Consider the following 13,993-nt stretch of genomic DNA (forward strand, 5'->3'; position numbering starts at 1 on the left):
TGGCGGTGACACACAAGATGGCGTAATTGGAAACCTGTCCATAGGTACCGCCACGCATAATATCCATTTCATAAAGAAAATTGTGCGTTGATAAGAGACATGGAGCTTCACAGGGTCACCCCAACCGTCCAAGACGATCGTCTCCTAAACGAAAAATCTCTGCATGTCTGAGTTCGGGGAGTTTTTTTTTTTTTTGCTATATTATTTTGTTGTTGTTTTTTTCATTGCGTTGTGCAGCCGTGCCTTGTTTATTTATTTTTGGTTTATTTACTTATTTATTTCGCTGCGATCATAATCTTGGTCGTTAAATACAGCGCAGATATGTGTACGGAATGTTGATGTACGTTTTCAACGGGTATACTGGTCATTTTGTCTGGTGGAGGAAGAGTGATACATCAAACCAAAAAGTTGACTCAGATCACTCGCGCCATTCTTAGTTGAATTGATGTGAATATGACTCTCGAAACACAGGTATCCCATGGTTCAGTGTTATAAAATGTATGGCTCAAAACAAATACGTCGACAAATCGTTAAATGCGTTCATTTAAATTTGACGGAAAATATTATTTAAATGTACTTTTTTTTGTTTTTGTTTTATATTTCCAGAATGACTGAGTGACCTTTGTGAGAATACGTGGCTTAGAAAATTAATGGATGAATGAGTCGCAGAACAACGTGTACATGTCTTCGAAACTTGATCCATGACGTTTAGTGTTGTTGACTGCCATCACAATGAGCCAATGGTATTCCAAGAAAGAATATACGCTCTCTTCTGATTGTGGATTGTGCACTTCCGTTTTTGGCAACACTGTGTTATACTGGAGAAGAAGTTAGGGGCCCAACTGTCCAAATATCTCTGGGCCATGTTGCCTGATGAAGCTGAAATCAGAAACGCTTGGATGTAACTTGATCGCCCACCTGTCGCCTTTGTTGTTATTCCCTTTACGCGAGACGAGTGTCAATGCTTTTGACCAAGATGGAAAGCAAAAGAATCGAGATTCCCTCTGGCATACTGGACGACCTCTGCAGGTAATCCAATGCGTTCTGTCGTTTGTTAAAAAAATATTTTAAACACAATCATTGCTGGTATGCACCACCCATTATTTATCCAAGTTTAAACGCTTACAATCCTTTTTTTTAATGTGAATTTAAATGTTCGCTTCACATGAGACCTTGTGTGGTCTGAAAAAGATGCAAACGTTCATCGATTTCAGCGTCGAAAAATCACACGTTTTAATGGGATTCGGACACGATAAAAAACGACATGGACGCCGTTCGCTATTGTTTATCTTGTTTTCTGTAAAGTTTCAAATCTGTTGTGATGATTTGCTTTCTCGCAGTTTAAAATTAAATGGCTTGAGTGGACGCAAATGGAAAATGTAAATGGCCGGTTTAACGTCACATTTTCAGCTAATAAGACTAACGTAGGCGCATCAAAAAGTTAGATTTCTGTCAAAATTTCCTCGTGGTATAGATTGATTTCTGGAAAAAAAACTTTGGGTCGATTTGAGCCTTAAAAAAGTGGCGTATCACCCTTAATCCTTACCAATTGGTACTAACCAAGTCTCATTTTATTTCTGTATTTGTGTCACTCCTCTATCCAACGAGCTCATTTATTTTGATATACAGGTATTTTAGTAACATACCTGCACAACAGCATCCCTGCTTTTCTGTCTTCCTGTCTTTTAGATTAGCTGTGTGGAAGCAATTTTTGGAGATGGTTTGACGAAGCAAAGAATATTTAAGTAGAAATCTCCCAGTAGCTTTGATGAGCATGGCCATGATTAAAAACAAACAAAACAAAATAAAATGCTCTTTTTTTTTTTTTTTACGACAAAAACTCAGGATCCTGGTTAATATATTCAGTCCTAGTCATTTTCAGAAAAGACAACACCTGAGTCAACAAACATTTTGGCTTATTTTGACTGATCTTTCAAGCCTACAGGACAGGCCCTGGGTGGCCCAATGTGGTGCTGTAGGTGAGATTGTGGTAGAAAGGTGGAACAGCTGTTGGCCTCACAGTTCTGAGGACCGGGTTCAATCCCGGCCCCCGTCTGTGTGGAGTTGCATGTTCTCCCCGTGCCTGCGTGGGCTTTCTCCAGGCATTCTAGTTTCCTCCCACATCCCAAAAACATGCATTACTTCTTTTTTTCCTTTCGGCCTCACCTGTTAGGGGTCGCCACACCGTGCCATCTTTTTCCATCCAAGCCTATGTCGTGCATCTTATTCTCTAACACCCACTGTCCTCATGTCCTCCTTCACAACAGCTATCAACTTTTTATTTGATCTTCCTCTTCCTCTTGCTCTTTTGCCTGGCAACTCCATCCTCAGCACTCTTCTACCAATATACTCACTCTCTCCTCGCTGAACATGTCCAAACCATCTAAGTGTGCTCTATCTAACCTTGTCTCCAAAACATCCAACTTTGGCTGTCCCTCTAATGAGCTCGCTAACATATTTCTCCGCCACACCAGACTTGCGCATGCAGTACGACAGTTCCTCTGTTGGTACTCTGTCATAGGCTTTCTGTAGGTCTACAAAGACACAATGTAGTCCCTTCTGACCTTCTCTGTACTTTTCCACGAGGATCCTCAAGGCAAATAATGCATCTGTGGTTCTCTTTCTAGGCATGAAACCATACTGTTGCTCGCTTACATCGTTATTCCTCTATAGTTCCCACAGCTCTGAACATCAACATTGCCTTTGTTCTTAAAAATGGGAACGGCACACTTTTCCTACTTTCTTCTGTCCTGAGTCGAGCCCCCACTCTTCTTTCCCATAACTTCATTGTGTGGGTCATCATCTTTATTCCTCAATAGTTTCCACAGCTCTGAACGTCGCATTTGTTCTTAAAAATGGGGTTCTGGCACACTTTTCCGCCATTCTTCTGGCATCTTCTCTCCTGATAGTATTCTATTGAATAAGTTGGTCAAAAACTCCACAGCCACCTCTCCAAATTGCTTCCATATCTCTACTGGTATGTCATCAGGGCCAACTGTCTGTCTTTCCATTTTTCATTCTGTTCAGTGCCTTTCTAACTTCCTCCTTACTAATCATTGCCACTTCCTGGTCTTTCACACTTGCCTCTTCAACGCTACATTCTCTCCCATTCTCTTCATTCATTAATTTCTCAAAGTATCCTTTCCATCGACACTACTGGCACCAGTTAATGTATTTCCATCGTGATGTTAATCACATTTACTTGCTCCACATCATTTCCATCTCCATCCTTCTGTCTGGCCAAGCTGTAGAGATCATTTTCTCCCTCTTTCGTATCCAACCTGGTGTACATGTCGTCATATGCCTTTTGTTTAGCTTTCGCCACCTCTACCTTTCTCCTACTTCGCATCTCAATGTATTCCTTCCGCCTCTCTCCAGTCCTCTCTATGTCCCACTTCTTCTTCACTATTCTCTTTCTTTGGATGAGTTCCTGTATTTTGGGGTTCCACCACCAAGTCCAGGCCACGATCTATACATTATGGAAGTAATTTGATGAATGCTCATATATGTTTGGCACAGTTTTACACCGGATGACCTTCCTTCCGCAATCCTCTGCATTTATTCACCTTGGGACCGGCCTGCGGGACGCACCCCTTCATCCTGCAGATAGAAACAAGCAATCAACTAAACAAAGTCAGCACATAAAATACAGAATTCACACACTACCTTGTCTACAGTATTTTAAAGTATGATAAAAGCAATCAAATATACAAAGTAAAGACATAAGATACACAATTTATATATTACTTAATCTATGCTAAAGTTTAAATCAGATAAATGTTATCAAATAAACACAGTCAGCACATGAGGTACACAAATCACATACTACCTGTGTGGAAAACATGTGGATATCAGGTATTAGGTAAGGTTGTTAGCGCGTTAGGCAAGGTGAACTTGGGCCGAGCAGCTTCAACACGAACGATACGGCTCGTATTTGGGTACTAACATAAGACTTGTTAAATTTCCTATAAGTCCTCATATCCCTCGTTGTACCCGTTGTTTAGGTCGTACACGTTATGAAGTTACACACGTTCGATGTTTCTTCAACAGCAGGGTTTGATCGCAAACGCTACTCGTTGTTAGCCAGCTAAGGTAAGGTGGTCTGGGCCTATAAGCAAGTTTAAATTGGTATAAGTACTAAGTACTCACGGTCCTCGTTGTAAACGAAACGTAGGTTTTGCAGGTCGTGTAAGTACTCGCTACTGATGTTTATCTCCTCAGCAAATATTTGATTTGCATACGTTACTTGATGTTCCCAAGCTAGGCTAGCTAGGCCTTGCAGCTTCAACGCAAACGAATACGGCTCCAATTTGGGTACTAAGATTATACAGATGATGATTTTAGTCCACTGAAGTCATCACCTGGGGCGTCCCACGTCGAGCACTCACAACATTCAGTCCAAATTCAGAAGGATTTAGTTATTGAACGGTCGTGCAGGTTGCGGCCTCCTCGATTTGTTAATTAGTTAATTAATTAATTACTTTGAGACTTTAAATTCCCCCTAGGTGTTATTGTGAATGTAACTGTCTGCCTCCATGTGCCCTGCAATTGGCTGGCAACCAGTTCAGGGTGTACCCTGCCTCCTACCTGATGACAGCTTGGATTGACTCCAGCACTCCCATGATGCTCGGGACAATAAGCGGCTCACAAAATGGAGGGATAGGTGAGATAGCAGTCATTCACATTTGACGAGCACGATCACGCTCGTGCGCCATCACACTCTCAAATATGCACAGTCGAGCATGAAAAATCACACGCTTAAAATTTATGAGTAGAAAAAAATGAATATTGAAAGACATTGCTTATTTTGTGTAGTCTTCACATTAATTTACGTGTTTATTTCATAAACGTTGGTAACAAAACAAGCCTGATACTCAACAATCAGTATTCATCCGGAAACAGGAAATGCAAGTTAACCGTACTGAGCATGTTCAGAAATTATGCCAAAAGCACATGTTCCGAGCTGCTTCACGTACTGCGAGCGCATTTACGTCGAAAGTCATCAGCATAATGAGCCATGTCAAAGGAAATTCAGTTATACCAGGGGTGTTAGATGCGTTGATCGCGAAGCAGTTTTGGTTGATCGTGTTGATTGTGCATATATATATATATATATATATATATATATTATATATATATATATACACACACACACACAAATCCATCCCCTTTGGTACCGCATTTTCTCTTTTCCCCTCTCCATGCTTTAGGAAGCGATGGATCTACTGCTAGCCTTCCTCAATGCATTGACAATAGATAGCGCCATAATAACAATACATCAAGATGAAATAAAATTATTTGATTAAATGAATATATAGTTTTGAAATTCAATGTCTATTGACCTCTTTAAAAATGTATGTCTCAGTCTATGCAGTGTCATTAAATTAGGTAACAACTCAGCAAGTTATTTTCAGCTCTTGAGATTCCATCCCTAATCACACCCGCATCTTTATATCTGTGGGCATGACTGGTGGACCACACCCGTAACTGTATATCTGCGGACATGACTGACCACACCCGTACATTTTTTAAATGTGAGTGACTGAGATTGTATATGGCTCCCCTCTCCATGAATGAGTTACATACACGAACAAAAAATGTCAAATGGCAATAGTTTTTAACGTTTCTTTAAATTTATATGATAACATATCACACAATTTAATATATAAAATTAAACGTGTTCTTCATTTTGCATCACTGACTAACAAATCAGGTGTGTAAATTGTTGATGCAACACCTTATGGCACACAAAAGGAGCAACATGCTGACCTCTCTCCCATTTCCCCTTTTTCTTCTTGTGTTCTGGACAGCTTTGGTAATTTTGACATATTTCCGGAGTTCAATGGGGATACATGACTACATTTGCTCCCACCCCAACAGAGAGCCTGCAGTATTAGCTCGTGGAGGGAGTATTTTGTATTATATTATCATTTGTAAAAATATTAATTGGGAATTTGTTTACATTTGAATCTGTTTTGTATATTAAAAGTACTGCATGTCCTGGGCTTTACTGCTGTCTAGGGCTAGGAAAAGCACACACCACATCTCCGTACAGACTGATGTTTCAAATTGAGTATGTTTGCATGAACCAAGTGTAGTTAAACCCCGAGTCATCCCTTGTCCAATTTCTTTAGGACATTTTCTGGACTTTGCTGTTTTAGAACAAAGAATAATCTGTTAGAGTAAAAGTTTAGAGGGCTTCAAACAGTTTTTCACAAGTTAAACTTCAAAACTAATGGCGCAATTTATAAGTCATTAGAAAAAGGAGATAACCACCTTGGATTTGCAAAAAAAAAAATGTTTGGTCTCTGAAAATCTGATTATACCTGGTACAGCCCTCTGGTAACTAACTCCACTCTTAAATTATCAGAAAGAGATGGCCAGTCAACAAGGTCCCAATGTGTTTCCTACAAGAATGTAGAAAACATTTGATAACAGATACTACTGGTAAATTGACTAAAATATTCCAGAATTAATAGGTTGGATGGTTTGTACAGATTCATTTGTTGTCAACATTTTGACAGAAATTGTTCATTCTTGATACCGAACTGTGTCTCAATTTGGTCATATGAACATACAGTAAGTAATGTTAGTGCAGCTGGAGCATACAATTCCAGACCTCACCTGTTTGAACCTTACTTTCGCTGGGGCCATATGTTGTGTCTCTGTGGTGCCACTCCAAAGATGCCTGAGGCTTACGCTCACTTGCCACTTTCTTCATTGGTCCATGTCGTCGCGCCGGTGATGGCTCATAACTGTCAGGTTTACCAATTAGACATTCATTAAACAGGACAAAAAAGGAAACAAAGACAGCAGTTCAAGTTTGACAACTCGCGAGGAGAAAGGAGAGGAACGGTCTTGTGAAGTTAACCACTGCACTCTCTGATTATCCTTTCCTCAGCCCCTCTATTCATTTAGTTTCAAAACGCCCCTTATTGTTGTTGGATGTTACAAAAATGTGAGCGGGCGAGCTTAACATATTGGAAACACTTGTACTTGTGTGTGTGTGGTGTGTGTGTGTGTGTGTGTGTGTGTGTGTGTGTGTGTGTGTATATAATATTGCTGAGTGCATGTTGATCATTTCTTTAACAGACAACAGGTGCTCCTGGTTCTAACAGTTTTGATGATAAGATGGTTTGTTCTTGTGCTATCTCCTGCTCGGCGGCTGTCACATTATCTAGAGCAGAGCAAAGCATTTCTTTATTGGAAGCAGTTGTATGATAATTATATTCACAATTATTCCTACATTTCCCCCTGTTTATCCTACATTTGCTACCACGTTATCTAGAGCAGAACAAAGCATTGCAGGCAGAAAGTTACTCAATTGGAGCAGAGCAAAGCATTCTTTATTGCAGGCAGGAAGAGTAAATTATATTTATAATCATTTCTACATTATCCCCGTTTATCCTACATTTGCTCAAATCCTCACATCATCTAGTACATCACCCTCTCGGCTTTATTCTTTTAGAACGACCGATAATGAAATAGAATGACCAAGCCACAAAGATCTGCAAAGAAATGCAAAACATATTTATTTTAAAGTATATTAAGGATTCTTTGTTTAAATGTTTGTATGCCTTGCATAACCGCATGAGCCAATATTGCACAACACAACATAGTTAAACATAAACATTTTTTGTTACTATATGAGTTCATGTTGATGATCACTGAAAACCATACAAATGAAAATGCATACTTGGGCTGTGTCACTCGCGTCAGTGGATTCATCCAACTGCAGTGAGAAACACTCACAATATCCAATGTCCTTCCACACCAGCCATGGCTTCACAGCGCCGTGTAACTGTATTCCTTTACAGTTGCAGAGATTTTATTGAAGATAATATCCATCCATTTTCTTTTGCCGCTTATCCTCACGAGGGTCGCGGGGAGTGCTGGAGCCTATCTCAGCTGTCTACGGGCAGGAGGTGGGGTACACCCTGAACTGGTTGCCAGCCAATTGTAGGGCACATGGAGACAAACAGCTGCACTCACAATCACACCTAGGGGCAATTTAGAGTGTCCAATTAATGTTGCATGTTTTTGGGATGTGGGAGGAAATCGCATTGCTCGGAGAAAACCCACGCGGGCACAGGAAGAACATGCAAACTCCACATAGGGGGGGCCAGGATTGAACCGAGGTCGTCAAAACTGTGAGGCCAACCCTTTACCAGCTGAACCACCGTGCCGCCTGAAGATAATACTTCCGACCTATTTTTAAAAGATCAAAACTAGTCAGCTATGCTTCTTTTACCATCGATTCGTCTTGGAAGGACTTCTTGTTATCAACGATGATGTGACGAACCTGGAACGATGCTTCGGTGGCTGCTTTCGCTGTTGAACTATATTGTGTGAAAAGTGACTGCTGTGTGGCCAATTGGGATTTTAGTTGGTTCACTTTGCTCATTCTCAGCTTGCTTTTCCACATTTTGCTCCACATTTCACTTTACTGGAAGATGAGGCAAACTTGCTACATAAATGACATTGTAGAAAAAAAAAAGTCCACCTCACATTTCGAATGATCTTGAATCTTGACGGAGAATATTTGGCAATCAGTTTGTGACTTCAAGTTGAAGTGCACATGGGTTTTGCCGCAGGATAGCAATCCACACCAGCAAGTGATCTTCGAATGGGTTAAAGAAAAAAAAGTTTTTGGAGTGGCCTTGTCAATGTTCAATTACAATGGTGTCATCCATGCAAAACCCTTCTGTGTTTGAGTGAAACAATCCTGCAAGGAAGAGTGGGCCAAAACATCTCCACAGAAATGTGAAAGAATCATTGCCAGTTTTAGAAAATGTTTGATTTAATAGTTACAGTGAAGAAAATAAGTATTTGAACACCCTGCTATATTGCAAGTTCTCCCACTTAGAAATCATGGAGGGGTCTGAAATTTTCATCATAGGTGCATGTCCACTGTGACTGAGATAATCTAATTAGAAAAATCAAGAAATCACAATGTCTGATTTTTTTTTTTCTTTTTTTCCAATCTATTTGTGTGATACAGCTGCAAATAAGTATTTGAACACTTCTATCAGCTACAATTCTGACCCTCAAAGACCCGTTAGTCTGCCTTTAAAAGTTCATCTCCACTCCATGTATTATCCTAAATCAGATGCACCTGTGTGAGGTCGTTAGCTGCATAAAGACACCTGTCCACCCCATACATTCAGTAAGACTCAAACTTGTAACATAGCCAAGATCAAAGAGCTGTCACCAGAGACAAAATTGTACAACTCCACACAGCTGGAAAGAGATACGTAGAAATTGCCAAGCAGCTTGGTGAAAAAAGGTCCACTGTTGGAGCAATCATTAGAAAATGGAAGAACCTAAACATGGCGGTCAATCTTAATTAGAGTGGAGCCCCATGCAAGATATCACCTCGTGGGGTCTCAATGATACTTAGAAAGGTGAGGAAGAATCAGCCCAGGACTTCAGGACAGGACTTGGTCAATGACCTGAAAAGAGAGGGGACCACCGTTTCTAAGGACAAGGTTGGTAGGACACTAAAATGTCAAGGTTTGAAATCATGCATGGCACGGAAGGTTCCCCTGCTTAAACCAGCACAGGTCAAGGCCTGTCTTAAGTTTGCCAATCACCATTTGGAGACAGAAGAGTCATGGGAGAAAGTTTTGTGAAATTGAACTCTTTGGTCATAATTCCACTAACCGTGTTTGGAGAAAGAGGAATGATGAGTTCCATCGCAAGAACACCATCCCTACTGTGCAGCATGGGGATGGTAGCATCATGCTTTGGGGTGTTTTTCTGCAGATGGGACAGGACGACTCCTCTGTATTAAGGAGAGGATGACTGCGGCCATGTATTGTGAGATTTTGGGGAACAACCTCTTTCCCTTAGTCAGAGCATTAAAGATGGGTCGTGGCTGGGTCTTTAAACATGACAATGACCCGAACCACACAGCCACGAAAACCAAGGAGTGGCTCCGTAAGAAGCATATCAAGGTTCTGGCATGGCCTAGCCAGTCTCAAGACCTAAACCCAATAGAAAATCTTTGGAGGGAGCTGAAACTCCGTGTTTCTCAGTGACAGCCCAGATCAGCCCTGATCTTCTCGGTATGGAGGAGTGGGCCAAAATCCCTCCTGCAGTGTGTGCAAACATGGTGAACAACTTCAGGAAACATTTGACCTCTGTAATTGCAAAAAAGGCTACTGTCCGAAATATTAATGTTGGTTAACAGGTGTTCCAATACTTATTTGCAGTTGTATCACACAAATAAATTGTTAAAAAAATCATACATGGTGATTTCTGGATTTTTCTTTTTAGATTATCTCTCTCACAGTGGACATGGACCTATGATGAAAATTTCAGGCCCCTTCATATAGCGATATAGCAGGAGGCCCCGTAGCTCAGTGGTTAGAGCACTGGTTTGGTAAACCAGGGGTTGTGGGTTTGTATCCCATTGGGGCCTCCACTCCCTGAAAAGGGTTGCGTCAGGAAGGGCATCCGGCGTAAAAATTGTGCCAAACATATATGTGCGTTCATCTGAGATGACACGCTGTGGCGACCCCGAAAGGGACAAGCCGAAAGTAACCTCCTCATAAAGCGATATAGCAGGGTGTTCAAATACTTATTTTCTTCACTGTATGTTGGCAATTACTTCTTCACACAGGGCCAGGTTATTTATTTTTCTTACTTCATGTATGAAGTTACCATTTAAAACCTATATTTTATGTTTACTTGTGTATTTTCCCACCAATATCTACAATATGTATATTTTAAAGTAGGGAAACTGGAAAAAAAAATTACAAAGGGCAAATACTTTTCACTTCACAGCAGTGAAGAATTAAGTGTTCTCCTGCTTCACTGCCCTTTGCTTCTCTTCCCTTTGTCAATTTTCAATAGTGTTCCTAAACCTTGTGGAAGTTATGATACAGCTCCAAACCAACTGTTGCTCTGAATCCTTGTGGAAGTTATGATAAATCAACACAATACTCAGTTCTATAGATTAAGATTGGGATGTTACTTATTTTCAAATGCTAGTCAAGGCTAGTGAAACGATACTTGGGGCGTTATAGCATGTTTTTTCCACTAATGACAGCTGTCCTGTGTTTCTACAGTCGATTTATCCTACACATTCCCAGTGAGGAAAGGGACAACGCTATCCGGGTGTGCTTCCAGATTGAGTTGGCACACTGGTTTTACCTGGACTTCTGCATCCCAAATACAGTGGCCGCTCCTTACTGTGGCATAAGAGACTTTGCCAAAGCTGATATCCTTTCTCTTGATCAATGATATTATCAGTAGCGTTTTCCCAGCAGCTCCTTATGCTTTGCGATGTTTCTTGAAATGTATTGAAGTACAGCGGTGCCTTGAGCTTCAACTTTAATATGTTCCTTGGTTTCGCTTATAACATCTTTTCCTATTGAAGTTAATTAATATTAATCTGTTTCAGCCCCCACCCACCCCCAAAAACAGCACATTTTGTAATATGTTTTTTTAATGAGAAAAATGGCACTGTCTTATTGTACCTTGTACAACAGTAATGATGTTTGAACAGGTTTGAAAACAATTTACTAGTTTTTCTCACATTCATTTCAGTGCACATTGTGCTGCTTATTCTAATGCAGCCCTATGGGGGCACAAGCAGGCGCAATCTGGAGGCCGGTCCCAAACCCAGATAAATGCACAGAGTTGCAGTCACTGTGATTTGACAGCAACGTATGTGCCCGCGCAGTCTCAAATCTCCAGTCGAGCATAAAAAAATCACTCCCGTAAAATTTCTTACAAGTATAAATACATAGATATTGAAAGATTTCGCTTATTTTGTATAGTCTTGACCAATGTTCCCTCTAAGATGCACTACTGTGCAATTACGCACTTGGCACACACACTCGGGGCACATGAAAACCGATCCGGCACAATGAACCACAGCCTGGTTTCTTTTTTTTTTCTTTTTTTTTTTTAAACACGGAAGCACTCCAACAAGCTGCTGCTCATCCTACGTCTACTTCTCAGTTTACCTGCCCCCCCTCCCCCGCTCCCTCCGCTCTTAAAGGGGTACACTCATAATTACAAACAGAACACATACTTACAACTTTATATCTGGTGGCATGACTGGTGGACCAAACCCATAACTTTATCTGTGGGCATGACTGGCCACACCCGTACATTTTTCATGTGAGAGTCACTGGGGTTGCGTCAGGAAGGGTATCCAGCGTAAAACTTTACCAAACAAATATGACCGTTCATCTAAAGAATACCATACCAGATCAGTCGTGGCCCGGTTTAACAATGCCCGTCCCCGGCACCTTTACCTGCAGGGTGTCAGTGGAAATTCAGCTAATGTGGGTCGAAGAGGAGGAAAGCGGATTCGGTGACAGAAGAAGAAGGGGAATGCACAGAACCTACAACTGAGTGTAGGGACTTTGAATGTTGGGCCTATGAGAGGAAAACCTCATGAGTAGGTAGAGATTAGGAGAACGGTTGATATATTGTGCATCCAAGAGAGTAGGTGGAAAAGTAGTATGGAAACTCAAAATTGAAGGTGTATAATTGTTATGTATAATTTGATTAGTGGCTATGCCCCACAGGTAGGATGTGACCGAGAGTTGAAAGAGAAATTCTGGAAGGAACTACATTAATTAGTTCTCAGCATCCCAGACAGAGAAAGAAATGTAATTGGTGCAGATTGTAATGGACATGTTGGTGAATGAAATGGGGGATGAAGAAGTGATGGGTAAGCACAGCATCCAATAAAGAAACTTTGAGGGAGAGGTGGTGGGGGACTTTGCAAAAACGATGGAAATGGCAGTAGTGAACCCTTTTTTTCCAGAAGAGGCAAGAACTTTGGGTGACCTTCAAAAGTGGAGGTAGAAGCACGCAGGTGGATTAGATTTTGTGCAGGCGATGTAATCTGAAAGTGGTTACTGACTATAAGGTAGTGGTAGGAGAGAGTGTAGTTCGACAGTATAGGATGGTGGTGTGTAGGATGACACTGGTGGTGGGAAGAAAGATTAAGAAGACAAAGGTAGAGCAGAGAACTATGTGGTGGAAGATGAGAAAGGAAGAATGTTGTGCGGCCTTTCGGAAAGGAGTGAGACAGGCTCTCCATGGACAGGAGGAGCTCCCGGAAGACTGGACTACTACAGCCAAGGTGATGAAAGAGACGGGCAGGAGAGTACTTGGTGTGTCTTGTGGTAGAAAAATGGAGAAGGAGACTTGGTGGTGGAACCCCAAAATACAGGTCATACAAAGAAAGAGGTAAACAAAGAAGAAGTGGGACACTGAGAAGACTGAAGAGAGGCAAAAGGAATACATTGGGATGCGACGTAGGGCAAAGGTAGAGGTGGCGAAGGGTAAACAAGAACCACATGACGACATGTACACCAGGTTTGGACACGAAAGAAGGAGGAAAGGGTCTCTCCGGGGTGGCCAGACAGAGGGATAGAGACGGGAAGGATGCGCAGCAGGTAAGGGTGATTAAAGGAATATGCTGCTGAACAATGAAAAGCCTTAATCTGATAGGTCAAGTCATATGTACTGTACCTTAAAAAATTGAGGTTAATCCAATAGCATTACATGGTGTTTTGAGAAGATTTTTATCACCAATTACGAATTTTCATGGATGCCGCTATTTTGGCGAGTCACATGACCTCCTTGCGTGGATGTGGTGTATTTTCTGTGCAAACAAAGAAAGAAATCATAGCCGATTTGTAATGTAATGTAATCACATGCAGTACCACCACCTTCGGACACGTAAAAATGCCTACTGTATCGCAAAACTTTGCCATAATTCAGATAGAAAGGCTCGGTGGCATATTGTGCCCAGTAAGAAAAAGAAACATTTAAGGACCCAGTGGCTAGCGAAGTGTGGTCTCCCTGAGCTGTACGACATATGTCCAGGTGTATTTGTGCATTTATTTAAGACCAACACTTTGAGTACAATAAGTCTCTGAATTCTTTTAAATAACATTATGAGGTTGCTAACCACTGATGACAAAAGTACTTCTTACCATGAATACGACTTCTTGTGTTTTCA

The 13,993-nt window shown here is 41.2% G+C and overlaps 1 protein-coding gene and 1 long non-coding RNA gene across 2 annotated transcripts in view; one reads left to right on the forward strand and one right to left on the reverse strand.

Moving 5' to 3' along the window:
* Positions 1-17: 17 nt before the first annotated feature.
* dcp2 (decapping mRNA 2) overlaps positions 18-13,993 on the forward strand; it is a 39,770-nt gene continuing 25,794 nt past the window's right edge. Inside the window, exons 1-2 of the mRNA XM_061847615.1 lie at positions 18-1,029; positions 11,073-11,224. Of these exons, the coding sequence (XP_061703599.1) occupies positions 962-1,029; positions 11,073-11,224 (220 nt within the window). The 5' untranslated portion in view covers positions 18-961. The remainder of the gene's footprint in view (positions 1,030-11,072; positions 11,225-13,993) is intronic.
* LOC133515255 (uncharacterized) overlaps positions 6,625-13,993 on the reverse strand; it is a 58,497-nt gene continuing 51,128 nt past the window's right edge. Inside the window, exon 3 of the long non-coding RNA XR_009798993.1 lies at positions 6,625-6,755. This is a non-coding gene — a long non-coding RNA (uncharacterized LOC133515255). The remainder of the gene's footprint in view (positions 6,756-13,993) is intronic.

This window comes from Syngnathoides biaculeatus, chromosome 17 (genome assembly GCF_019802595.1).
Source record: "Syngnathoides biaculeatus isolate LvHL_M chromosome 17, ASM1980259v1, whole genome shotgun sequence".
Taxonomy (NCBI): Eukaryota; Metazoa; Chordata; class Actinopteri; order Syngnathiformes; family Syngnathidae; genus Syngnathoides; species Syngnathoides biaculeatus.